The sequence below is a fragment of the Micromonas commoda genome, chromosome 13 (genome assembly GCF_000090985.2).
Source record: "Micromonas commoda chromosome 13, complete sequence".
NCBI lineage: Eukaryota > Viridiplantae > Chlorophyta > Mamiellophyceae > Mamiellales > Mamiellaceae > Micromonas > Micromonas commoda.
This window is the reverse complement of record NC_013050.1, coordinates 176826-198430: the sequence shown is the minus strand read 5'-3', so window position 1 is coordinate 198430 and position 21605 is coordinate 176826. Positions and strand designations below refer to the sequence as shown.

Sequence of the window (21605 nt, the reverse complement as noted above, 5' to 3'; positions counted from 1 at the left end):
GTTGCAGGGAGCGGAAAGCGTCGAAACGTTCCGAAGGCAACGTGCGACGAGCCGTGGCGCAAGGGGCGCAGCGATTCCGTTGCCAAGGAATATGAAAGCGCGGACCGAGGTTCCCCGACAACACACCGAATCGGAGGGTTCACCGCCCAACGCCGCGCGGCGCCTTCGAAGGCTCGAAACCCGCAAGAGAGATGTCCATGGCGCTCTCCGCGCAGGTGCTCCCCGCGCTCGCGGCTCGCACGCGCGCGACGCGCAGGGGCGGGCGCGACAAATCGGTCGGGAAGGCGCGCGCCGCGAGGCGAGCGATCGATCCGAGCAGATCGCGCCGGCGGGGCTCCGGTTGGGGCGCGCTCCGGGTGGGCCCCGCTCACGACAACGAGGCCCCCGCGCGCAAGGTCGTCGTCGTCCACGCCACCGAGGACGAGGTCGAGGCGGTGACCAAGAAGTGGGGACTCGAGGCCGGCCTCTGGAAGGCGTTCAGGTCCAAGCCCGCGGAGGGCGAGGAGGGCAAGTCGAGCATGGACACCGCGAAGAAGCTCCTCAAGCGATACGGCAGCGCCTACCTCATCACCTCCATCTCCCTCTCCCTGGTCTCCATCACCATTTGCTACGTCCTAGTATCCGCCGGGGTGGACGTCGCCTCCATCCTCGAAGCCATCGGGCTGGGAGTGTCCGCGTCCTCCGAGAAGGTTGGCACCTTCGCAATCGCCTACGCGGCGCACAAGGCGCTCTCGCCCGTGCGGTTCCCCCCCACCGTGGCGCTCACCCCGATCGTGGCGGGTTGGATGGGCAAGGACGTGAAGCCGGAGGATGGCGAGGAGGAGGTTAAGGACGAGGAGGCCAAGTGAGCGAGAGGACGCGCCGTCGAAACGTAGCCCCGGTGGCAAGCAAACCTTTTGAAAATATCCACATTTTCTGTACCAACGAACGTCGTCGCGCTGCCGAGGTTCGTGTCTCGTTCGTGCCGAACGAGGGTGGGGCGCACTCGTCATGCGCGCCTCCCTCGCGTCGCTCGCGGCGGCGGCGCTCGTCGCGCTCGCCTCCGTCGTCGCCGCGGGCTCAGCCGGGGACGACGCGCACCCCGGGCTCGACCCGACGCGACTCCACGGTATGAGCTCCGCGGTTGCGACCGGTATGAGCGGCCCCCCGGGTTCAACGCGAACCGAGCCCCTCGCTTCGTCCTTGCCGACCCCAACGCGCGATCCCTCGCGCGGGGGTGCTTCCTTCACGTGCGTCACCGACCGCGACAGGGGCACGTGCTTCGTCCGCACCGCGTGCGAGCTCGCGGGCGCCACGCGGCTCGGCGCCCGACACGTCACCCTCCTCTCGAACATAACCCGAAGGACCACCGCCCGCACCGCGGCGTCGAGCGAGGACGACTGCGACGCGTTTCCCATCGTCGTCCGATCCCCGATGACGATCGTCGGCGCGTGCGAGGACGCGCGGTGCGTCATCGACGGCGGCGCTAGGGTCGCGACGGCGAAGACGCGCGGTCGACCGTCGTGCGACGCAGCCGGCGCGCCCGCGCTCTTCGCCGTGGAAGCCGGCGGCGACTTGACCCTCGAGGACGTGGACCTCGCCGACGCGTGCAACGACGTGGACGGCGCGGGGGGCGCCGTCCTCGTCCGCGGCGGCGTCAACGCCGGAGCGTGTGGAGAGGAGGGGCCGGTCGCCAGGTTGACGATGCGGCGGGCGCGGGTGACTCGGTGCGTCGCCGTCGGCGTTTTTGGAGACCCAAAAACCAAAAACCAAAAAGACCAAAACCAAAACCAAAACCACGGCCGGGGCGGCGCCGTCGCGCTCCTCGACTCGCGCTCGTTCGCCTCGTTCGAGGACTGCGAGTTCGAGGGTAACGAGGCGTGGGGCGCAGACCCGGCGTGGGGCGCCGCGGGTGCCGGATCCGTCACCGATTACTCCTCGAGCCTGGGTAACGGCGGATGCGTGTACGTCGCCGGGGGCGTCGTCGCGTTCCTTAAAACAAAATTTCGCGAAAACGTCGCCGAGTCCGAGGGCGGCGCCGTCGCCGTCGTGAACGGCGCCACCGTCGCGATCGAGTCGTGCGACTTCGAGGGTAACCGCGTGTGGGACGACTACTGGGACGGCGGCGGCGGCGTGCTCGTGGGTGACGAGGGATCGAACGTGTTGGTGTCAACGTCGAGGTTCGTGTCCAACGAGGTGCGAGGGTATCCGGACCCGAGGCGCCGAGCGATGACGTGCGGTGGCGGCGGCGCGTCCGTCGTCCGCGGCGGCGTCGCGACGTTCAGGTACGTCATGTTCGAGAACAACCGCGCGCCGCGGGGCGGGGGCGTGTGCGTTCACGACGCCACCGCGGTGTACGGCGGGCGGAACGATGGCGACGACGGCGCTCTCGGCAACGCGCCGCCGCCCGTCGCATTCAGGGGCAACGCCGCGGCGCATCCGTGGATCGGACAAACGTCACCCGCGATCGACGTCGAGTGCGTGCAGTGCTTCGAGCGCGTGAACGGCACGACGGGGAAGTACGCCGTGGTTGTCGATCCGTCGAGGTGCGCGTACGCCGCGGACGGCGACGCCATCGGGTCGGAGGTTTGCGCGGCGCCCCTCGCGGGCTCGGTGATTGACGATTTCAAATTTGACGCGGCAGCCGCGGGGGTCCGCGGGGGCGAGGGGGGTGACGAGGGGGTCGATCCATCAACGCCCGGGGTGGGCGACGTCGCGCCGGTCGCACCCCCTGAACGATCCGCGGGCGTCGGAGTGAGGGGAATGTCCGTCGACGTGCCCCCGGGTGGGAGGTTCTTCCCGCTCGCGGCGACGGCGACGAGTTCGTCGTTTTAACTTTTACAACCGGCGACGCTACGTCCGTCGCGTCCGGCGATTCGTCGCTACAGCGCGACGGGCCCTCGGTACGTTTCGGTATCCCACGCGACCACTTCCCACGCCCCGCCGCTCGCATCGATCGCGGCCTCCACCTCATTCCTCCACGCCAGCGCGAAGGATCCCCACGTGTGTCCGTCATCCTCTGACACCGCGTCGCCCTCCCAGCTCCAGTCGTCTTCGCCGCTGTCCTCGCGTTTAGGGACGGTCCAAGCCGACACTAAATGCTCCATGCCGTCCGCGCCCTCCACGTTCAACCTCGCGCGCAGCCTGCGCAGGGTCAGGTCCGTCGCCGACAGGACCGTTCTCAGCGCCGCGCCGTCCGCGTCGTCCTCGGTCCACGTGTACACCCGAGGGTACCCCAAAGTTACGCCGGTGAGCGCGACGGGCGGCACCGGGCACTTCACGCCGACCGCGCGATCGCCCGCGTCGATGACTCCCCCCAACGTCGCGTCGCCGATGTCGTGACACCGGGTCTTACCCGCGTCGGGGTCCCGTCGGTCGCCCCACGGCACGACGCGGGCGAGGGCGGCGCAGTGCGACGACGTCCTCGCATCCGTCCACGTCGTGAACCTCCCGCGGACTTTGGGTCCCCTCATCCTTCGCTTCGTGGTTGGATCGAACGCGACGAACCGATCGGCGCCCCCCGTCGCGCCGATGTCATCGAAGATGCGCATGACGCGGTCCACGTCCGCGATGAGCACCACGTCCTCCACCAGCAGCACGCCCAGCGCGCGCGTCTCCCGATGCCTCCCCGAGCGCGGATCCGCGCGAAGCGTCTCGAGCACCGCGCGCGCCACCCCGGCGTCCATCTTGGGCGCGTAGTCGATCATGCACGCGGGCCTCAGGCCGCACACCACCGCGCAGATGTCCGCGGCGAGATGCCGGGCCTTCGCGGGGGGTACGCGGCGTCGGAGCGACGGATCCGACGGGACGACGCGGGAGACCACGGCGAAGACGTCCGTCGCCGCCTCGCGAGGATCGGACGACCCGCGCGGGTCGTTCGACGCCATCGCGCCCGTCGGCGAGCCAAGGGTCCGAGCCAAGGGTCCGCGTACACGACCGCCACGACCGCCGCGCGTCACCGAGTCCGCATCGTGCGCGGGAGAAGTGGACGCCGCCGGCGATCGATGTCGTCTCAGTGCTAACAATCGGTTAAAACATTTTCGGTCCCGTCGTCAACCTAATCGTCCGTCGCGACGTCGAGCCTGCCCAGGCTCGTCCTCGTCGTCTCCGCGTCCTCCAGCACCCGCCTCAGGAGCTCACCGCGTAGAACCCCTTTGAGCCGCACCAGCTCCGCGGTCCGGTCCTCGAGCTCCCGCCTCGCCCTCGCCAGCTCCGCCGCCTCCAACTCGGCGCGATCCAACTCTTTCGTTGATCCGTCATCCATCACGGCGCCCGCGTCCCCGGCGACGGTTAACCTTCCCCCCGTCGCGATGCGCACCCGCAGGTGTCTCACCGTTTCCCTGAGCGCAGCCGCCTCGGCTTCCTTCGCCAGGAGCTTCGCGCGCGTCGTCTCGAGCGCCGCGCGAAGCGACTCCGCTTCGGCGCGAAGCGACTCGGGCGAGAGATTCAGGTTCATCTTCGTGGCCCCATCATCCCCTGCGTCCCTATCCCCGCCGGTTGGTTTGACCGACTCCCCCGCCCGCGCCGACTCCATCGTCCGTATCGCCTCCCTGAGCGCGGGCGCGTCCCTCGCGGGGATCCAGCCGGGCTGCGCCGGCTCGCTCCTGGTCAACACGCCGGACCCGTCGCGCCACACCAGCCTCAGCATCGCCGCGGTGTCCATCGGGCCGACCTGGGTCCCCGCCGCGTCCACCGCGAACCACGCGGGGGCATCGTCGGAGGACGCGTCGTCGCTCGTCGTCGTCGTCGTCGTCGTCGGCGGCGGCGGCGGCGGCGGCGGGGCGTCGGCGAAGAGCGCGGCGGGCGCGAGGGTTCGCCCGGGGAAGCGCGAACCCCCGAGCGCGGGCGTCGCGGTGGCCGGGGCGTTTGGCATCGTCGCCCGCGGTGACGTCCTCGGCGCGGGCCCCGCGGTGGCGGGTCGAGACGTCGCGTCGAGGCGACCGGGCCCGGCGTCGTCTTCGACGCACGACGCGAACGCGGGAAAGACGCGAGCCTCGCGCCACTCGTCGAGCCCTTCGCGCCACACCATGGCGTCGGGGGGCAACATCGCGCATCGCATTTGCGCCCGTATCACCCGGAAGCTGACCGGGCCCCTGGTCTCGCCGGACGCGTCGATGTAGTGCCACGGGATGGACGCGGAGTCGTCATCGACGACGGGTGCGGGCGCGGGAGGCGGCGAGTCCGGAGCCACCGGACGGTCCATCTCGACCGCGTCCGAGTGTGGGGGCTTCGGGCTCGGCTTCAAGATTCGTCCGTCTGATGAGTTGAATTCTATTCTCAAGTCGCGCGTGAACAGACTACGAGCGGCTCCTTCATCGCTTCACGTCTCCCCTCTGCTCCTCCACAACCTTGAGCACGTCGTCGATGACCCTCGCCTCGATGACCCCAAAGTCGTACGCGTTCACCAGGTGCAGCGTGAACAGCCGCCTCAGCTGCCGGTTCCCCGCCAGCTCCCGGCCCTTGAACCGCGCAAACGCCGACAGGCAGTCGGGAACCTCCTTATCCGCGCACGGCCTGAACCTCCTGACGAACACGTTCCAGTCGTGCATGAACCTCTTCTCCAGCGGTGCCACGTCCTCAAAGTCCGACAGGTGCCTTAGGTCCTCCTTGGCCCACGCGTGAAGGTCCTCGTCGTCGTCGCTGTCCTCGTCGGGAGTTTGGGCGCCGACGTTTACGTTTTTGTTTCGCTCAACCGGGAGGCACGTCTTGGCGTGATAGAACGTCCCCGGGGGACCGACGCCGCCGAATTCCGCCGGCTTCGACGGGTCCTCCACGAGGTCGTAGTGCGCACCGATGATCCCCTTGCTCGAGCACGATTTACCCCGCTTGGCCTGGGTCCTCGAAGCCGGCAAAAGCGCGGCGACGCCTCGTTCCGATTTCCCGTCGCGGCTTCGCTTCGATCCGGTTTGACCCCTCGGTCGACCCCGACGTTCTGCATCCTTCGGTCGCTCGTCCTCGTCGCCGAGGGGCGGACCGAACGACGTTCCGTCGCGTTTTCCGCCGCGTCCACCCCCGCCGCCGCCGCCCTCCTTCGTCGCAGCCTCCGTGAGGTAATCGAGCCCGCTCGAGCGTCCGGCGTCCGACTCGGGTCTCGTCGGCGCCGCCGCCGGTCGCGACCACTTCTCCATCCTCTTGTACCGCCGCGGCGCCGCCCTCGTGACCTCGTTCAGGTCCCGCATCTTGCGCCTGTGGTTCATCCGCTCGTCGTGCTCGAACACGTCGTCGTCGTCGTCGTTGTCGTCGCACAGGTTGATCAGCGCGCCCGCGTCGTCCCCCAGAGTCCACTTTGGAGCCGGAGCGCCGCGGGTCTTGAATTTGGCCGCCGCGGCTAACCTCGAAGCTGGCCACACCGCCGTCGCCAGGGGACGTTGTTGCTGTTGTCGTTGTTGTTGTCGTTGTCGTTGTCGCTGTTGTCGCTGTTGTTGTTGTTGTTGTTGTTGTTGTTGTTGCTGTTGTTGCTGCTGCTGTTGTTGTATGACCGACAACTCGCCTCGAAGCTTGCGTACCATCTTGTCGCCAGCCTCCATCTCGAGCTGCGTGATGCCCAGCCTGCTCCGCAGCGAGATGGGCTCGACGCCGCGAAGCCGAGCGTCGACCCAAGCTCGGATTATTTGGTCGCGGCCAAAGTGCTGCTGCTGCTGCTGCTGCAGCTGTTGTTGTTGCTGGTGGTGCCTCTGGAGCAGGAGCTGCTGCTGGAGCTGCTGCTGGTGCGATAGTCCGAGTCCGCCGAGGTTCAGGCCGTATCCGGCCCCCGCGAGCCCGCCGCCAAGCGCCCCCACGCCGAGGCCGCCGATCTGACCGCCGAGGTCGAGCCCGTGCAGACCCTGCAGGTTGTGCAACCCGTTGTGGATTCCCAGCTGACCGCCGCCGGCCTGGTTGAGCATGATGTGGTTCAACAGGCCGGGGTGGACCTGCGGGTTGAGTATCCCCCCGAGGTCGCCGGCGAGCCTGTACCCCCCGGACTGCTGTTGCCGCTGAATCTGCTCGAGTTGCGCGCGGGGCAGCTTTAGGGTGTTGGGCAACAGCCTTTGTTCTTGCGTCGCGTGTTTTTGCGTGTTCCTCTGAGCCTTGCGGCGTTGCTTCTCCTCCTCCCGCGCCGCCTTGGCGATGTCCAGTGCGGTCTGCCGATGGGTGGATCGCTGCCGTCGCAGCCAACTCGGCATGCGATACCGGCTGGACGCGTAGACAAACTCCCGGTCCGCGGACGCCGGCGACACCTCCTTGCGAACGACTCCTCCCCGATCGTTGAGCTCGTGGTGGGTCATCTGCACCTTCGCCTTGGACTGCACGAACCACCCGCCTTGACCGTGAAACCAATCAGACTCTTGCCGTCGCTGCGAGTCCTTGTCGGCCCGCGTGCCCGCCTTCTCCTCCTCCTCCTCCAACTCGCTCTTGCACACGACGTGCACCCTCGGGTCCGGCTCGTTCTGCACCTTTGGTAAAAATTCAAAGTTGAACGCGTCGTGGCACGCCTCCAGGTGTTGCGACAGCCCGGCAAAGTCCCTGTTGACGCACGTGCAGAACGGGCACGTGAAACCCACGGTGAGCTCCGTCTTTCGCATCCGCCGCTTGTGGTACAGGTAGTGAAACACGACCCTGCCCTTGACCCTCGGCTCGCCCGGCAGCCGCGGCGTCGGGTCCACGTCGCGGCGTGGCGGCACGAAGCAGCTCAGCTCAAACTCCACGAACGGTTGCACCTGCGCGTCGGCATCGGACATGCGCAAGTCACTGATTGACCGGCCGTTCGACGAATCCATCGCCGCATCCGGCGGCGAGTCCTCGAAGACCGCGGTGACGCTCTCGAAAACGACGGGGACCGATCCCGAGCCTGAATCGCCGGGGTTCCCGAGAGTCCGAAGCGTCCGAAGACGGTCGCCGCCGACGGGGGAATACGGCTGGATGGCGCGATGATCCTTGATCCCCTCGACGATATCCCCGTCCCGTTGTTCCGTCGGCACCCGCAGGATATCGTCCAGCGACACCTCGAGCGCCAGGTGCACTCGCGCGCCCGAGGGAACGAGCCCCAGCGCCCCGACCTCCGCGACGTCATCCACCCCTTCGCCCTCCTTCTTCCCGCTCCTTCTTCGTCGCGGAAGCAGCGCGCACTTGTTTCGTCGTCCGACGGATTTACGCCCGCACAACAACCCGCCGAGCCCGTTCGTGCGTTCCCACGTCAAGAACGCCACCGTCAGCTTCGGTCGCGCGGCAGTCTCCGATGGTGGGATACTTTTATCGCCAATCTTCGCCAACCTCGCTCGCTCGCGCGAAAGCTCCGGGTGGTCGAAAACCGCATCCGGCGTCCCGTCAAACTCCTCACCCGGCGCCACCTTGATCCTGCGGCACTGGAGCATCGTCCGATGGAGCGCCGTAGCCTTGGCGTCAGCCGCGACGTCAACGCCGGAATCTCGGCGCGCGTCCGAACCGGCGCTTTTTCCGAGCGAGAGGTTGATCGCGGCGTTTAAACGAGCGTCGTCGTCATCGACATCGTCATGAGCACCGGCGTGCGTGGGGTCCCCACCGTCGATCGCGGCGCCGGCGCGTGGGTCCGATGGCGCGACGATCGGCGCGCCGGGACCCGCGCGATCGTCCGAAGGGTCCGCGGCGGGCGACCGAGCCGACGGCGCGTCGTCGTTTGCGTTTGCGGCTTGATCCGCCGCCTTGACCGAAGGATCCTCGTCGGCGCCAGCTGTGCCCTCCGACGCGTCGCGCTCCATGCACAGCACCGCGTACACGACGTCGACGTTCGATGCGTTGTCGTTCGTGTTGGATCCATCGCTGCGTCGTGGGGGAGGATGAAGGGTAGGCGCGCGTCAGGCGTTTGGGACGGCGACGGCGGGGAAAACGGATTCGTCCGAGGTGCCCTCGATTTAAAATGGGGGGATCGAGGAGCCTGGGAGGCGCGCTGCGGTCGGTCGGGGGTGCGCGATCGACCGCGCGCGAGGGTTCGGCCACCCTCCGCGCGCGTGAACGAGACCGACGAGACGAAAGGACGGGGACGTCCGCGGGCGCGGGCGCCGCGCGGGGCGACCGAACCGGTCGGGTCGGCGATCCGGGTTGTGGTTTTTCCCACTGCGGTCCGGCGGGTAGTTCGTCGGGCTCACCTGGGGACGACGGCGCGTTTGGGATACCTGCAGCGCACGCGAAGCTCGAGCCTGCGGAGGATTAATCATCGTCGGTGAGGGCCGCGAAGACGGTGGTCCGGTGGGAGCGGTGGAACGGATCGCCCGAGCGCGCGCGGGCGTCGGAGGAACACCCTCGCGCTCCTCCAAGCGAGCATTTTGTGTTGGGACGGGCCCGAGCGCGAGATCGTGGCACGCACCGTGACTGTTCGGCGCGCTCGTCAGCGCCGTTTCTGCTCGCATAAAGCTTGGTATACCTCGCCGTGCGCGTGAGAAAGAGCGGCTGCGGGGAAAAGAGGAGGGCGTGGTCAGATGTCGCGCGCCGCTGGGTTCCCGGCGTGGGTCGTCGAGAGAATTCGCCTAAAACGAAGCTCGCGCGGGGCAGATCCGCGCGTCCCGCGGGAACACTCACGTTCTTCTGCATCCTGCTCTTGATGGTGTTGTACACTCGCACCTACGTGAGGGGAAGTGGTTTGGTCAGTTACCGGTTTCCGCGACGCGCGGGGACGGTCGGAGCGCGCCATTCCTGCGCGGACGGCGGCCTTTGGCGTTCTGGGGATGAAAAAACTCGGCTGCGCACCGGCTCGACGTAGCGCTTGAAGGACTCCTGCGCGGCTTCGGTCTCTTTCGCCGTCGCGTCATTCGAACCGTTGGATGCCATGACGCGTCAGCGCGCTAACGGACCCGGGCTGAACCGCGCCGTCGCCCGCGCGCTCCCGGTCTCGTTGGAAATCCGCGCCCTCGCCTCTGAAGAAAACGTGACCGTCTCGTCTGGTGGCACTACCGCCTACTACGTTTCTCCATGCCATCGATCCGATCCTATCGGATGCTGTTTGGACGAAAAATGGTGGGATAAAAGTGGTGGGCCACTCGCGGATGGGTCGCGGATGGTGAACGACTCGGTGAGTTTTTTGGTGAGTTTCCAGAAGGTACGACGAATTCCGATCGCGGAAAAAAAAATTTGAGATTTCCCCTCGGACTGATTGGCAGCGCCTTCAAGGTGAGTTTTTTGGTGTTTGCGTCAACTGGGAATTTTTGGTGACTGCGCCGCAGTGGTTGAATCCACTGCGAAAACCTTTGGCGACGAACGCGAAAACCTGACACGGGCGAGGAAGTTATTTATTAGGGCAGAATTGGGCGCCAATCCATCACACGGCAGCAGCGCCGGGAGACGCGTCGACGCACGACGACACCGCTCTCCACTCGGTGATTGAGCATCAATGGGTGACCACAGCATGGGCTCCCCTGCCCGCTCCGACGGGTCCGCTCGCTCGGCCGAGGCACCGCGGTCCGATCCGAGGGCGCCTGAAAAATCCGAGGCGAGATCCGGGTCGCCGATGCGCGAGGACGGCGAAACCGACGACGAGACGCGCGTGGTGAGGGTCGCCAACCTCACTCGGATCGTGAACCACAAGCACCTTGAGGAGATATTCGCGCACTACGGCCGCGTAGAGAGGGTCGCGCTCGAGAGGTTCAGGCCCGACAAGGCGGACGAGAACGGCGGGGACTCGTCCAACCTTCGCGCGGGCTTTGTCGAATACGAGAGAACGGGCGACGCGGCGAGGGCGATGTCCCACATGGACGGCGGCCAGATCGACGGCAAGGAGGTGGCGGTCACCCGCATCCGATCCGTCCCGCGCGACGCGCAGCGCCCGGGCGAGCACACCTTCGACCGCCGAGATCGCGATCGCGGCGGCGGCGGCCCCTCACGCGGCAGAGGCGGCCGCGGCGGCGACCGGTACGAGCCCGGCGGCCGCGGCGGCGACCGGTACGAGCCCGGCGGCCGCGGCAGACCCCGCGCGCGCCAGTTCGGCGACTACCACGACGACAGGGGACGCGAGCGGGGGGACGACCGCGGCCCCGACGCCGCCAGGGGGCGACGCGACAGCCGCGGTCCCCCCCGAGATTATTGGCGCGGCGGCGGTCCCCCTCCCCACCACCACCGCGGCGGCGGCGGGCGCGGCGGGTCGCGCGACGCGTTCGACCGACGCGGACCCCCGCGCGATGCACCCCCCGGTGGGTACCACCGCGACGGCCGGCCGGGCCGCGGAAACGGCGGCGGGTTCGGTCGTCGGCGATCGCAATCGCCGCCGCGGCGAGGAAGGAGAAGCGGCTCGCCGCCGCCATTCGGTCGTCGTTCGCAACACGGGGGCGGGGCCTTTCGAAACCGGAGCCGGAGCCGGGGCGGGCGTCGCGGGAGGAGCTACTCGCGGTCGTACTCGAGCCGATCGCGATCGCGGTCGAGGCGATCGAGGAGCAGGAGCAGGAGCAGGAGCAGGAGCAGGAGCAGGAGTCGTAGTCGGAGCCGGGGCGGGCGGGGTCGAGGCGGTCGGGGCGGCCGCGGGAGTCGGTCGCCTCCTCCGCCGGCGAAAGGTCGGCGGGGCCGGTCGCCGTCGTCGAGCACCAGCGGGAGCAAGAGGCGGCGCGCGGCGCGCAGGGGAAGCTCGAGCTCGTCGTCCAGCTAGTAGCCGCGCAAAGGTCCGGGTGGGAGAAAAAGCAAATGGTTTGAATTACGCGTCTAACGGCAAACTCGATAAAAACTGTCTCTGTTCTCCCGTGGCGCCCGCCATGCTTTCGCTCGGCCGATCACCGCCACTGGTTTCAAACCGGAAAACGCGTGGGCTCTTGCGTCGAGCCGGAAAAGCAAGACCAAATCCGTTGGCTCGTTCACGTTTTCCGTAACCGGCGACCGATCCTCTCGTCGGCCGCGGCCCCGTCGGAAGGTCACAACCCTCCGCGAGGGCGTCCCGTCGCGAGTCGATAACGGCTTTCGAGTCTCGTCGCGCGACACGTCGCGTCGAAGGGTTCATCGCGCACCCTAAACTCCCGCGCACCGGCCTCGCACATCGGAGCCGCGGGTGTTGCGATCGTTTATTTTTTGGTAGACGGTAGTGGAGAGAGGGATGGGTGGGGGCGCGCCGCTCGATGTCGGCGAGGACGGCGAGCCGCGGGCCAAGGGCGAGCCCGAGCTCCCTTATAAGAAGGAGAATATCCTGGGGATGATGAAGGCGCGGGGCGGCTGGCTCACCATCTTCTTCGTCGGCCTCGTGCTGGCGGCGCTCGTGGTTGAGCAGTTCGAGCACCTCCTCCAGGCGAACGTAGAGCTGAGCTACTTCGTGCCGCTGCTCATCGGCCACGGCGGGAACACGGGGAGCCAGTCCGTGGCGACAGTGATCCGCGCGGTGGCGCTGCGACAGGTTGGCGTGAGGGACATGCTGCACGTCATATTCAAGGAGTCCGTCGCGGGCTTCCTCATGGGCCTCGGCCTCGGCCTGGTGATCTACATACTCGCGATATACTGGAACGGCCTGGAGGTGAAGATAGGGCTGGTGGTATGCATATCCATGCCGTTGGTGTCCGCGTGGGCGAACATGCTGGGCGGGCTGCTACCCCTCTTGTCGGTTTACCTGGGCTACAACCCCGCGGTCACCTCCGCGCCGCTCATGACCACGGTGGTCGACAGCAGCGGACTCGTGATTTACTTCATGGTCGCGGCTTCCATCTTGCAGTTTAAGGACACCCCGGATGAGGAGACGCCGCTGGAGAAGCTCATCGTGGACCAGTCTCCGATCGGACGTAAGATGTTGGGATGGTGAGCGGCGCGCGTGCGGTGAACGATTGCAGTGGAGGAACCCGTCGGGTCGGTCGCGTCGCCAACCGGAGTTGTCGACGCGTCCCCGGCTCGACGGCGCTGGAACAAGTTTTGTGTACATTAAATAAATGCGAGTTGACATTGCACCATGTGACCTGGCCGTCTGATGACCTGTCCGTCGTCAAAACCAAGGGGCGCTCGTCTGTCCCGCGAGCCGGCACTTCGAACGCGCCCGCCCGCCCCGGGGATCTACTCGTCGGTCGTGCGCGTACCATCCGTCGAGACCGAGCGCGCGCGTCCGGGCACGCGAGCCGGCGCACGCGAGCGCGCGAGGGGTCGTCGTCAGCGGCATTTATTTTGGACCCGAGCTCGAGTCGGGCGTTTTCCAGGGCTCGGGACTCGAGAGCGAGGAGGGAGGGATGGAGGGTTCGGGACGCGGGAATACCTCTCGGGCTCGACCGCCCCCGACGTGCATGGACTTGATCGTGAGTTACCCGTCGAACCCCGCGCGAGGCCCGGCCGCGGCGCCCCGACCGCCCGTCTCTCCCCGTCGTTTATTTTTATTTTTATTTTTTGAAGGAAGACCGCGGGTCGGTCCGAGGCGCGCCGTCCCCGCCCCGTCCCAAACCCGCGTCGCTCACCTCCCACTCCCGTTCTCCCGCCAGATGACGATGTGCTGCTGCGTCTCGCCTCGCACCGCGGACTCCCCGGGCAGCAGGGACAGCTCCTTGGACGGCAACGGCGAGCGCGAGAGGTTCAACTCGGGCACGCCCTTTCTCCATCGCCAGCTCCCGGACGATTACAGGCCCGCGGGGTACAAGGCGCCGCCGATGCCCTCCCCCCTGACGCAACAGACCCCGGAGCACGGCGGTGACGGCGACGGGACACCGGGAAGGGGAGGCGACACGCCGCGGTCCACACCCGGGGGTTCGAGCGACGGCGACGACGGCGACGGCTTAGAATCGTCCCTCCTTTCAAACAAGTCGACGCATTCGCGATCGGACTCGACGCACTCGGGCGCCCCCACGGACCATCGCGACGTCTTTGTCGGGACGACCAAGGAGCACCGAGGCGGGCGCGAGGTGGGAGGTCGGTCGCGCGGGGACGAACGGAGGAAGAGCGTGGACGGGAGCGGGTGCGCCGCGACGACAGCCGTGCCATCGCCCGTCTCGCCAAACCCCAAGCGCACGCATTCGTCGCGATCGCCGTTCAAGACCCGGCCGGGGCATCACCGCACGGAATCCGCCCCTCCTCTCGCCGGGGGTTCCGTCGGTCCAACCGGTTGGGACGAGGACAACAGGGACGATGCGAGAGGTAATAAACTCGACGACGTGAGGGGTAAACTCTTAAGGGAGTCGCTCAATCGGCCCGCGTCTCCCGGTTTGAAAGTGGGTCAGGGCGCGGTGAGCGGCGACGTCATCGACGCCGGCCCACGCGCCAAGGCCGACCGACCCGTAACGGTCGAAACGGCCGGTTGTTCGCACCGAAAAACCGCGAGCGCGGCGTCGCTCGCGGACGACGACGCGTGCCCGATTTGCTTCGAGGAGTACACGTCCGATAACCCCAAGACGCCGCTGGTGTGCGGACATCACTTCCACCTCGGATGCGTGTTCGACTGGTACGAGCGGAGCGAGCTGTGCCCGGTGTGCGAGGAGCCCCTGGCGGACGTAGGGGGCGTCCTCGTGGCGGCGACCGCGGATGATGACTAACGCTCGACGCTTAAACAGAGAAGCCGGCACCCCGTGGCGAGTAGCGACGCGCACTTAGATTTTACTTAGCGAATGTACGTATTACGGCCGTAAACGACGACGTTCGTGTACGACGAGACGACGACGACCGATACACCCGACGACCAACACGACATTTACCCGGCGGCGGCTCTTTTCATCGACGGAGCGCGGCGGCGGCGGCTCGTCGCGTCGCGATTTTCGCGTACGCGACTTGGACAGCCTTTGCGATTTCCTCCTTGGCGGCGAACATGAGCGCCGCCGCGAAAACCGTCTGCGTCGCCTTGGTCCCGAACCCCCTGTAGAACGCCCCGAGTCCCTCCTCTGCCGCGATCCGCCTGAGCGCGTCCAACGCGCCGTCGTACCGCATCGACGCCTCCGTCCCCTTCGACTGCGACTGCAGCCTGGACTTGACCAGCAGGATGGGATACGTAACCACCGTCGCGCCGAGCTTGGCGAGCGACGCCGCGGCGAAAACCTCCCACGCGCTGAGCTCGTCGTTTGAACGCGTCGAGGTGACCGACTTTACCGACTTTACCGACCCGACGCCCAAACCCGCTCGCACGCGTCGCCGTCGTCTCCGCGCGCGCCTGTACCCGTCCGCGACGGTCTCGTAGAGCGCGTACTGAAGCGCCGGGTTGCTGACCATCACGAGCGACGGCACCACGCCCTGCCAAAACCCGGCGACGCCGCCGTCGCGCCACACCTCGCCCGCGGTCGCTACGAACCCCTTCATCTCGCCATCACCCTTACCTTCACCCTCGCCGCGGCCACGTTTCTCCGCGTCGTTCGTCCCGTCTTTGCCCTTGGTCCAGGACGACCACGACGACGCAAGAGATTTTTTCGAGAGCGGCGATGATCGCGACTTCGAGTTTGACGTCGCGCCTTCGTCCGCCTTCTTCCTCGCCGCCTGCATCCGCGTCGTCACGGTCCATATGGGTATGGTGCACATGACGTTGACGCACCCGGCCGCGGACGCGATGGCCAGGTTGGACAAAGGGCCCGGGTTCGTTCGTTTCTTCGCCATGTAGTAGTTGCGCATGGCGGAGTAGAAGTAGTTGTACACGGCTTGCGACGCGACGGTGCCTATGACGGCGGGCTCGACGCCGCGGTAGAGGGCGCTCACGCCGCCCTCCTCGCGAATGAGCTGGCGGAGTTCGGCGATCATCCCGCTCGGGGACGACGCGGAGGAGGCGTCGCGCCTTCCCTTCTTCCCGCGGGCGCGATGCTCGGTGTGCTGCCGGGTGTTGAGCGTCATGAGCGGATAGGTGGTGAGGAGGGCGAGGAGGGCGCCGCCCGCGCCGGCGACGGCGTCGAGCGTGGCGTCGGCGTAGGGCTCCACGCGACCGCCGTGAATGTTCGGGATGACCCTGCGATGGCGCGAACGGACGACGGGCCGGTCAGCGACGCGGGGCGCGGCCGGGTTAATAAACGCTCGTTCGCGCGAGTCAACAACGAGCCGGGATGAGAGGGGCTGGGCTGGGCGGGAGGTGGGGTTCGAGGGGTGGTCGCGGCGCTCACCTCTTCTCCGCGCTGTTCGACTCCATGATGGTGTACGCCGGAGGCGCTTCGAACGTTTCCGAGGGAGCGAGGTCCATGCGACCGTCGCAGTGCTCGTCGTTAGGTCAAACACCGACGAATTTCTTCTTTCGCTCACAGCAGCTCGATGAAATGACGTCGATGCAGACACGCGGCGATGAAGGGAGTTTTTCTCTTCGAAGGGGTGAAGAGACGCGCGCGAGGAGGACGCTCTCAACGCCGTCGAGAGGACACCGCGCAGGCGTATCAGCGCCACGGGTGGACACCGCGTTCGATGGTTTCGCTCGATTATCCGCAGCAAGCGCCGCCGCCCCCACGGGTGGAGAGTATTACGTCCTAATGGTTCAACTCCTTTCTGTATAATACCGTTCGACCGGGGCGCCGTCTCTCAGGCGCCCAGGGAATCGATCCCCCCTCCTCCTCCTCCTCCTCCTCCTCCCCCTCATCACACGTACGGCGCGCCCATCGCCAACCCCGGGATCCTGTGCCAGTTCCAAACCATCCACGGGTCCAGCCAGCACCCCAACGCCAAGAATACCGCGTGCGCCACGTGCCACCGCACAGCCCCGTACTTGGTCCGAAAGAGCTCCGCCGGCGCGTCCGCGTGTCGAGCGGCGAACGAGCTCACGCCGATGGACAGCGGCATGGCGATGAAGACGCCCACCGCGCCCATGATGGGCAGCCATCCGTTGAACGCGAGGAACGACGCGAGGAAGTGGTGGAAGAGGACGCCGCCGCGCAGGACGTCGATCGCCTTACGCAACCCCAGCCTGACGACGGGGGACTTCTTCCCGGCGGCTCGATCGCCCTCCTCCTGGTGGAAGTGCGAGGTGAACAGGATGCACGTGGTCGTGAGACCCACCAACACCGCCGCGCCGAGCACCCCGGGCTGAAGCAACGTCGGAGTCGCCGGCACGCCCATCCACACGCTACCCCCGGGCACGCCACCCGCGAGCGCCAGGTAAAACGCCCCAGTCGCCAACGGGCCAAACGCGGCGAAACACAGGGGCTCGCCCATACCCTTGTAGCTGAGCCTGAACGGCGGGCCCTGGTACGCGTGCCCCGCGGCGACCGCGGCGCCGAGCATCGCGAGGACGGTGTACACGACGTCGGCGGCGGCGTTGGTCGCCAGCTGCGTCGCGGCGTAGCACAGCCCGCCCGCGCCGAGCGCGAGACACCCCAACGCGATGGCGTGCACCTTGTTCACCGCCGCCTTCCTCGCGTCCTCGCTCTCGTCGCCGCCGAGTAAGCGGACGACGCTCTCGGGTTTGGAGTCGTCCACGCCCGTCGCCGCGTCCCAGGCGTCGTTGGAGAGGTTGAGCCACGCGATGACGAGACACGCGCCGCCGGCCAAAGCGCCCCACTGGGGGACGTTGACGCAGCCGTACCAGTGGTGGCACAGGGCGCCCGCGACGAGGAGGGGCGCGAGCGCGACGGAGTACATCGGGAGCTTGATCGCGCGCCGCCACAGCTCGGCCCGGGTCGGGGTCGGTTGCGTGACCGATTCCGCATCCCCGCCCCCCGGTGACTCACCGCCTGGTGATTCACTCGACTCGGCGCTCCTCCTGCGCAGGTCCTCCTGGAAGTTGGCGTCCCGCGCGACGGCGTCGAACGCGGTGGCCACCTGCTGACGGAACGCCTTCTCCTCCTCCTCGTCCACCGGCGAATGCTCCGCGTGCGAGACGTGAGCGGCATCGTCGAGATTATCATGACCGATGTGGTGCTGACTGTGCCCGTCCTTCGCGTCGTCGAGCACGACGCCCTCGACGACGACGCCGTCCTCGTCCGACGCCGTGAGCTCCTCGGATGCGTTGGACCTGTTCCCCGCGGCCGACGCCCGTAAAGCCCCTAAACCGGCGCGGCCGCGGCCGTGGATGGACACGGCGCGACTCGAGGGGACGAGCGTCGGTCGGCCGCCGAGCGCGAGCGCGCGACGACGCGCGGGGGCGGCGGTGGCGAGGCGCGCGCGGTGGGACGACGCGGGCCGCGTCGTCGCGGCCGCCGCGGCTCCCGCGATGGTCACGCCGCGCGCGAACGCCGCGCACATCCTCCCGCGCTCGCCTCGACTCGCGCGACGGATGCGATTAGGGCCACGTGCGCCGAGTCTGCACGGGGTGGATGCCAAAAGTTAACGGCTCGCGCGGGCGAATGCGCGCGCGCGGCGCGGGCGCGTCGGGGGATGCGTCTGAGCGCGTCGACGAGTCGCTCCGTGTGCTTCCAGCGGGGACACTCTCGCGCGCCGGTTGACCGGCGACGGGCGCGTACCCTTCGGGGCGTCGGTTGTGGCGCGTGCCGGGGAACCCCGAAGCGCTCTCAACGGGGACGGGGACGGGAGATCTGATATGGATGGATCACCCACGACAAATCTGATTGGTCGAGAAATCCCGAGGGCGATTCACACAAGCAAACAGTCTCAGCGGCGAGCGTTGGCGGCACCGAGGAGAAAAAATCCATTTCGCCTCGCTTCGGCACTTTTTGACAATTCTCGGCGGAGGAGCCCCCGCAAACTTCGGGAGCGCTCCGGCCGCGGGTGCCGCCGCCTCCGCGCCCTCGGCAGCCTCGACGCACCTCCTCGATATCCGAGCGGCGCGTCCGGGTGCTCGAAGCCCGCGGAAAACCGCCTGGGATACCCCCTTTCCCTCGCCCGGTCTGCCGGTCTCGTTGTTAATTTCCTCCGTGAGTCAGCAGCATGTCTGCCGCTCGCAACCTCAGCCCGCTGCTTCGGTTCGCCTCGGCGGCTCTCCTCGAGGCTCCCCCGAAGCAGATCGCGCTCTCCGGCCCGGCGGGGTTCCTGGGCAGCCGCGTCCTCCAGTCCGTCCTCGACGCGCACGAGCACCGACGCGACCACGGCCTGGAGCCCGGCGAAGTCATCCTCCTGTCCTCGTCTCCCGGGCACCTCATGAGCCGGCTCTACTCTCGTTACGGCTCCAAGCGCATGTCCACCGTGCGCGCCACCAGATGCGACTACTACTACCAGCACGACTTCGACAGCTGGAGGGACCAGCTGGGTTCGCTGGGAATGGGAGGGCCGGACGCGGTGTTCATCAACCTCGCCGCGCTCGCGGGCCCGAGGTCGGATCGACCGGATGCGATGATGGCGGTCAACTACCGGGCGCCCATCGCCGCCGCGCGCGCGTGCGAGGCGCTCGGGTTCGGGCACTGGGTGCAATCCTCGACGCAGGCGGTCAAGGCGGAGCGCGCGGGGCAGGTGCCGTACTCCCGGTGGAAGGCGATGGCCGATTACGCGCTGGCTAGGATCGATCGGCTGCCGGCGACGGTGTTCACGCTGGGCTTACTGTACAGCAAGGAGCAGGGGATGGTGAGCCAGCGCGGGGATAACATCAACATGGTGGACCTCGCGCTCCTACCGATAACGCCCATAATGGGCAACGGCCGCGCGCCGTTGCAGCCGCTCGAGGTTGAGGACGCGGCGAGCCGGATAGCGTACGTCAGCTTAACGGAACCCACTCGGCGGCCGGTCCAGGTCTCCGAGTCGAGCGGGTACGACTGGGCTCGGCCGAAGATCGACAGCGTGCGGCAGTACACGTGGAGGGCGTACGACGCCGTGGGACCGGAGACGATGACCATGCTGGAGCTCATGGAGATGTTCGCCAAGCTGAACGGGCGGACGCTGAACCCGGTCTTTGTCGACTACAGAAACTTTGAGACGGTGCTCAACGAGGCGTCGCTGGGTAACCTCAACAGGCAGTTCGTGTCCTTGCTGCGGTCGGAGCAGGACGCGGAGCGGCCGATCGTGGGTGTTCCGGATACCTTCCAGGCGCTTCTCGGCCCCGAAGCCACCTTGTTTCGCATGCACGACGGGCTCGCCGCGACGGATAAGTTTGGCAATCCAATCTCCGTCAAGCGCCGGTCGTTTCCAGTCGTCGCGACGGTCAAGTGGGTGTGGCAAAACTACAAGGTGATCATCCCCGGGACAAACCTGGTGCTCGAGACCGTGGGCACGTACCTATTCGGCAAGAGGTTCGCGATCGACGAGAACTGGCGGTGGATACGCATAGGCGCCATGACCACCCTCCTGTCCGGGCTCGCCGTGGGTGGCGCGCAGGCGGGTGCAGAGTTTTCCAAGTGGTACGCCGAAGTCGCCGGGGGCGGGGGTTTCCCTCCGCTGCCCGGCGTGGGGTTCTAGGGTTCTAGGGTTCTAGGGTTCTAGGGTTCTGATTAGCCTTTCGCGTCTTCTAATACTGTGTATCATTAATAGCGTGTACACGATCCGTTCGTCTAGGTTCGGGGGTATGGAATACCTCGATCCTCGTCGCGACCTGGGCTCACTGGATAGCGCACCGGCTCTCTCGCGGCGGCGGGTTGAAATACCCGTATCCCGCCGCCGGGCACGGCACGAGGTGCCCGATTCTCAGCCGCCGCCACGCGCGCTGCGCCGCCCCCGAGTGCATCTCCATGTCCTCCGTGTTATCCCGCCCGCTGCCCCTCAGCATCGGCGCGGGTCCCACCGGGTGATCGTACATGAACAGGGTGGCGTCGTAGACCCTGCCGTTGGCGACGAGCCACAGCGATCCCTCGTGGCGATGACGTCTCACCTGGCAGCACGTCAGCGGCACGCTCTCCCGTCTCTTCTTGCCCTTAGTATCACCCGCGACGAGCAAACCCCCCGTCCCTAGGTTTAGTTTTGGGTTTAGCGCGTCGTCGTCCGTGGCTCCGACGCTTCGACCCCATCCCGTTCGTCGAGGGTTCGCCGCCGCCGCCGTCGCGATGTCCACCGCCGCCGCCACCTCCTCCGGGGGCGCCATGCGATAAGATCCACCGTTCAGCGCCTCGACGTCTCCGGTTCGATACCCGCGCGGGCCGCCGCACGTCGCGCAGTTTTGGACGCCGCACGCGTCGTCGCACGACGGACACGCGTCGCACGGGATGACTCCCGGTGAGTCACCGCCTCCCGGTGAGTCACCGGGCCGTGAGTCACCGGTCGGTGAGTCACCGGGCTCTTCGCCGCGTGTCTCCGCCACCGACGCCGCCTCCTCCCGCGCCCTCCCCTCGTCGCTGCCGTCGTAGAGGAGGATGTCGTCGTCGCACGTCGGTGAGTCACTGACGCCTCCCCCGCCGGCGGTTCCGATTCCGATTCCGATTCGTTCGTTCGTCGCGTCGTGGGCACCGCGCGTCGCGGGCACCGTCGCTGCGACGAGTCCCTGCGCGATGGTCTCGCTCAGCCTCCTGACGCGTTCGTTCCACCCCCTGCCGCACGTGCATCGCGGCTGCGCGTCGCCCCCCGGCTCGTCGTCGTCCGCGACAGCGTGGGGTTGATCGATGGCGACGGCCACCTGCGCGTCGGCGGCGAGCGCGCGCGCGAGCTCGGAGCTCATCCGCGGTGGGCTCCTCCCCGTCGCGCCGCCGCGGTGCGTACCGGACGTGGACGCCCCCGCGGCCCTGCAAGCTCGACACGGCTCGCCCGCGACGGAGGCGGCGGGACCCAGCCCCGATCCCCGAATCCCATCGGACGAAGCGCCGTGGCCAAACGAGAGCCTCGCCGCAGCGAGCGACGCCGCGCCGCCGCCGCCGCTCGTCTCCCCGGGAGGTGAGGTCGACGCGCGGTGGGACTCCTCCACCGCGAAGTTATCCCGCGGCTTGAACGACCGCGAACGAGCGCGCGCGCCGCTCCCCATCGCGGCTGCGCGT

General features: G+C 67.6%; 11 protein-coding genes across 11 annotated transcripts; 6 read left to right on the top strand and 5 right to left on the bottom strand.

Annotated features, from left to right (window-relative positions):
• The first annotated feature begins 181 nt into the window (after positions 1-181).
• MICPUN_109337 (predicted protein) lies at positions 182-922 on the top strand. The gene has a single exon (XM_002505626.1). The coding sequence runs from the start codon at positions 198-200 to the stop codon at positions 846-848; it is 651 nt and encodes a 216-aa protein (XP_002505672.1). The 5' UTR covers positions 182-197; the 3' UTR covers positions 849-922.
• A 68-nt stretch (positions 923-990) lies between these two features.
• MICPUN_63444 (predicted protein) lies at positions 991-2737 on the top strand (the record flags this gene model as incomplete). Its single annotated transcript, XM_002505625.1, has 2 exons — positions 991-2525; positions 2647-2737. 2 exons carry the CDS (start codon positions 991-993, stop codon positions 2735-2737), a joined length of 1626 nt encoding a protein of 541 aa, XP_002505671.1.
• Positions 2738-2861: 124 nt separating this feature from the next.
• On the bottom strand, positions 2862-5008 carry MICPUN_103696 (predicted protein; the record flags this gene model as incomplete). The annotated part of the gene is made up of 2 exons (XM_002505374.1): positions 2862-3997; positions 4120-5008. 2 exons carry the CDS (start codon positions 5006-5008, stop codon positions 2862-2864), a joined length of 2025 nt encoding a protein of 674 aa, XP_002505420.1.
• A 223-nt stretch (positions 5009-5231) lies between these two features.
• On the bottom strand, positions 5232-9759 carry MICPUN_106398 (predicted protein; the record flags this gene model as incomplete). Its single annotated transcript, XM_002505373.1, has 4 exons — positions 5232-8754; positions 9299-9381; positions 9511-9552; positions 9679-9759. The coding sequence occupies 4 exons, from the start codon at positions 9757-9759 to the stop codon at positions 5292-5294; spliced, it is 3669 nt and encodes a 1222-aa protein (XP_002505419.1). The 3' UTR covers positions 5232-5291.
• A 559-nt stretch (positions 9760-10318) lies between these two features.
• On the top strand, positions 10319-11563 carry MICPUN_63440 (predicted protein; the record flags this gene model as incomplete). The annotated part of the gene is made up of 1 exon (XM_002505624.1): positions 10319-11563. One exon carries the CDS (start codon positions 10319-10321, stop codon positions 11561-11563), a length of 1245 nt encoding a protein of 414 aa, XP_002505670.1.
• Positions 11564-11800: 237 nt separating this feature from the next.
• MICPUN_54602 (Mg2+ transporter-e family) lies at positions 11801-12835 on the top strand. Its single transcript, XM_002505623.1, has one exon. The coding sequence runs from the start codon at positions 12002-12004 to the stop codon at positions 12692-12694; it is 693 nt and encodes a 230-aa protein (XP_002505669.1). The 5' UTR covers positions 11801-12001; the 3' UTR covers positions 12695-12835.
• Positions 12836-13436: 601 nt separating this feature from the next.
• Positions 13437-14495, top strand: MICPUN_109335 (predicted protein; the record flags this gene model as incomplete). The annotated part of the gene is made up of 1 exon (XM_002505622.1): positions 13437-14495. A coding segment is annotated over exon 1 (875 nt), but the record flags the coding sequence as incomplete, so codon positions are not given.
• Positions 14496-14574: 79 nt separating this feature from the next.
• MICPUN_103691 (mitochondrial carrier family) lies at positions 14575-16015 on the bottom strand (the record flags this gene model as incomplete). Its single annotated transcript, XM_002505372.1, has 2 exons — positions 14575-15787; positions 15939-16015. The coding sequence occupies 2 exons, from the start codon at positions 16013-16015 to the stop codon at positions 14575-14577; spliced, it is 1290 nt and encodes a 429-aa protein (XP_002505418.1).
• A 383-nt stretch (positions 16016-16398) lies between these two features.
• Positions 16399-18003, bottom strand: MICPUN_106396 (predicted protein; the record flags this gene model as incomplete). The annotated part of the gene is made up of 1 exon (XM_002505371.1): positions 16399-18003. One exon carries the CDS (start codon positions 18001-18003, stop codon positions 16402-16404), a length of 1602 nt encoding a protein of 533 aa, XP_002505417.1. The 3' UTR covers positions 16399-16401.
• Positions 18004-18645: 642 nt separating this feature from the next.
• Positions 18646-20103, top strand: MICPUN_63435 (predicted protein; the record flags this gene model as incomplete). The annotated part of the gene is made up of 1 exon (XM_002505621.1): positions 18646-20103. The coding sequence occupies one exon, from the start codon at positions 18646-18648 to the stop codon at positions 20101-20103; it is 1458 nt and encodes a 485-aa protein (XP_002505667.1).
• A 139-nt stretch (positions 20104-20242) lies between these two features.
• MICPUN_63434 (predicted protein) lies at positions 20243-21592 on the bottom strand (the record flags this gene model as incomplete). Its single annotated transcript, XM_002505370.1, has 1 exon — positions 20243-21592. The coding sequence occupies one exon, from the start codon at positions 21590-21592 to the stop codon at positions 20243-20245; it is 1350 nt and encodes a 449-aa protein (XP_002505416.1).
• Positions 21593-21605: the final 13 nt, after the last annotated feature.

What these genes read in the sequence shown, in the direction of transcription:
- MICPUN_54602 (XM_002505623.1), top strand. Translation starts at nt 12,002, where the DNA reads ATGGGTGGGGGCGCGCCGCTCGATGTCGGCGAGGACGGCGAGCCGCGG.
- MICPUN_109337 (XM_002505626.1), top strand. Translation starts at nt 198, where the DNA reads ATGGCGCTCTCCGCGCAGGTGCTCCCCGCGCTCGCGGCTCGCACGCGC.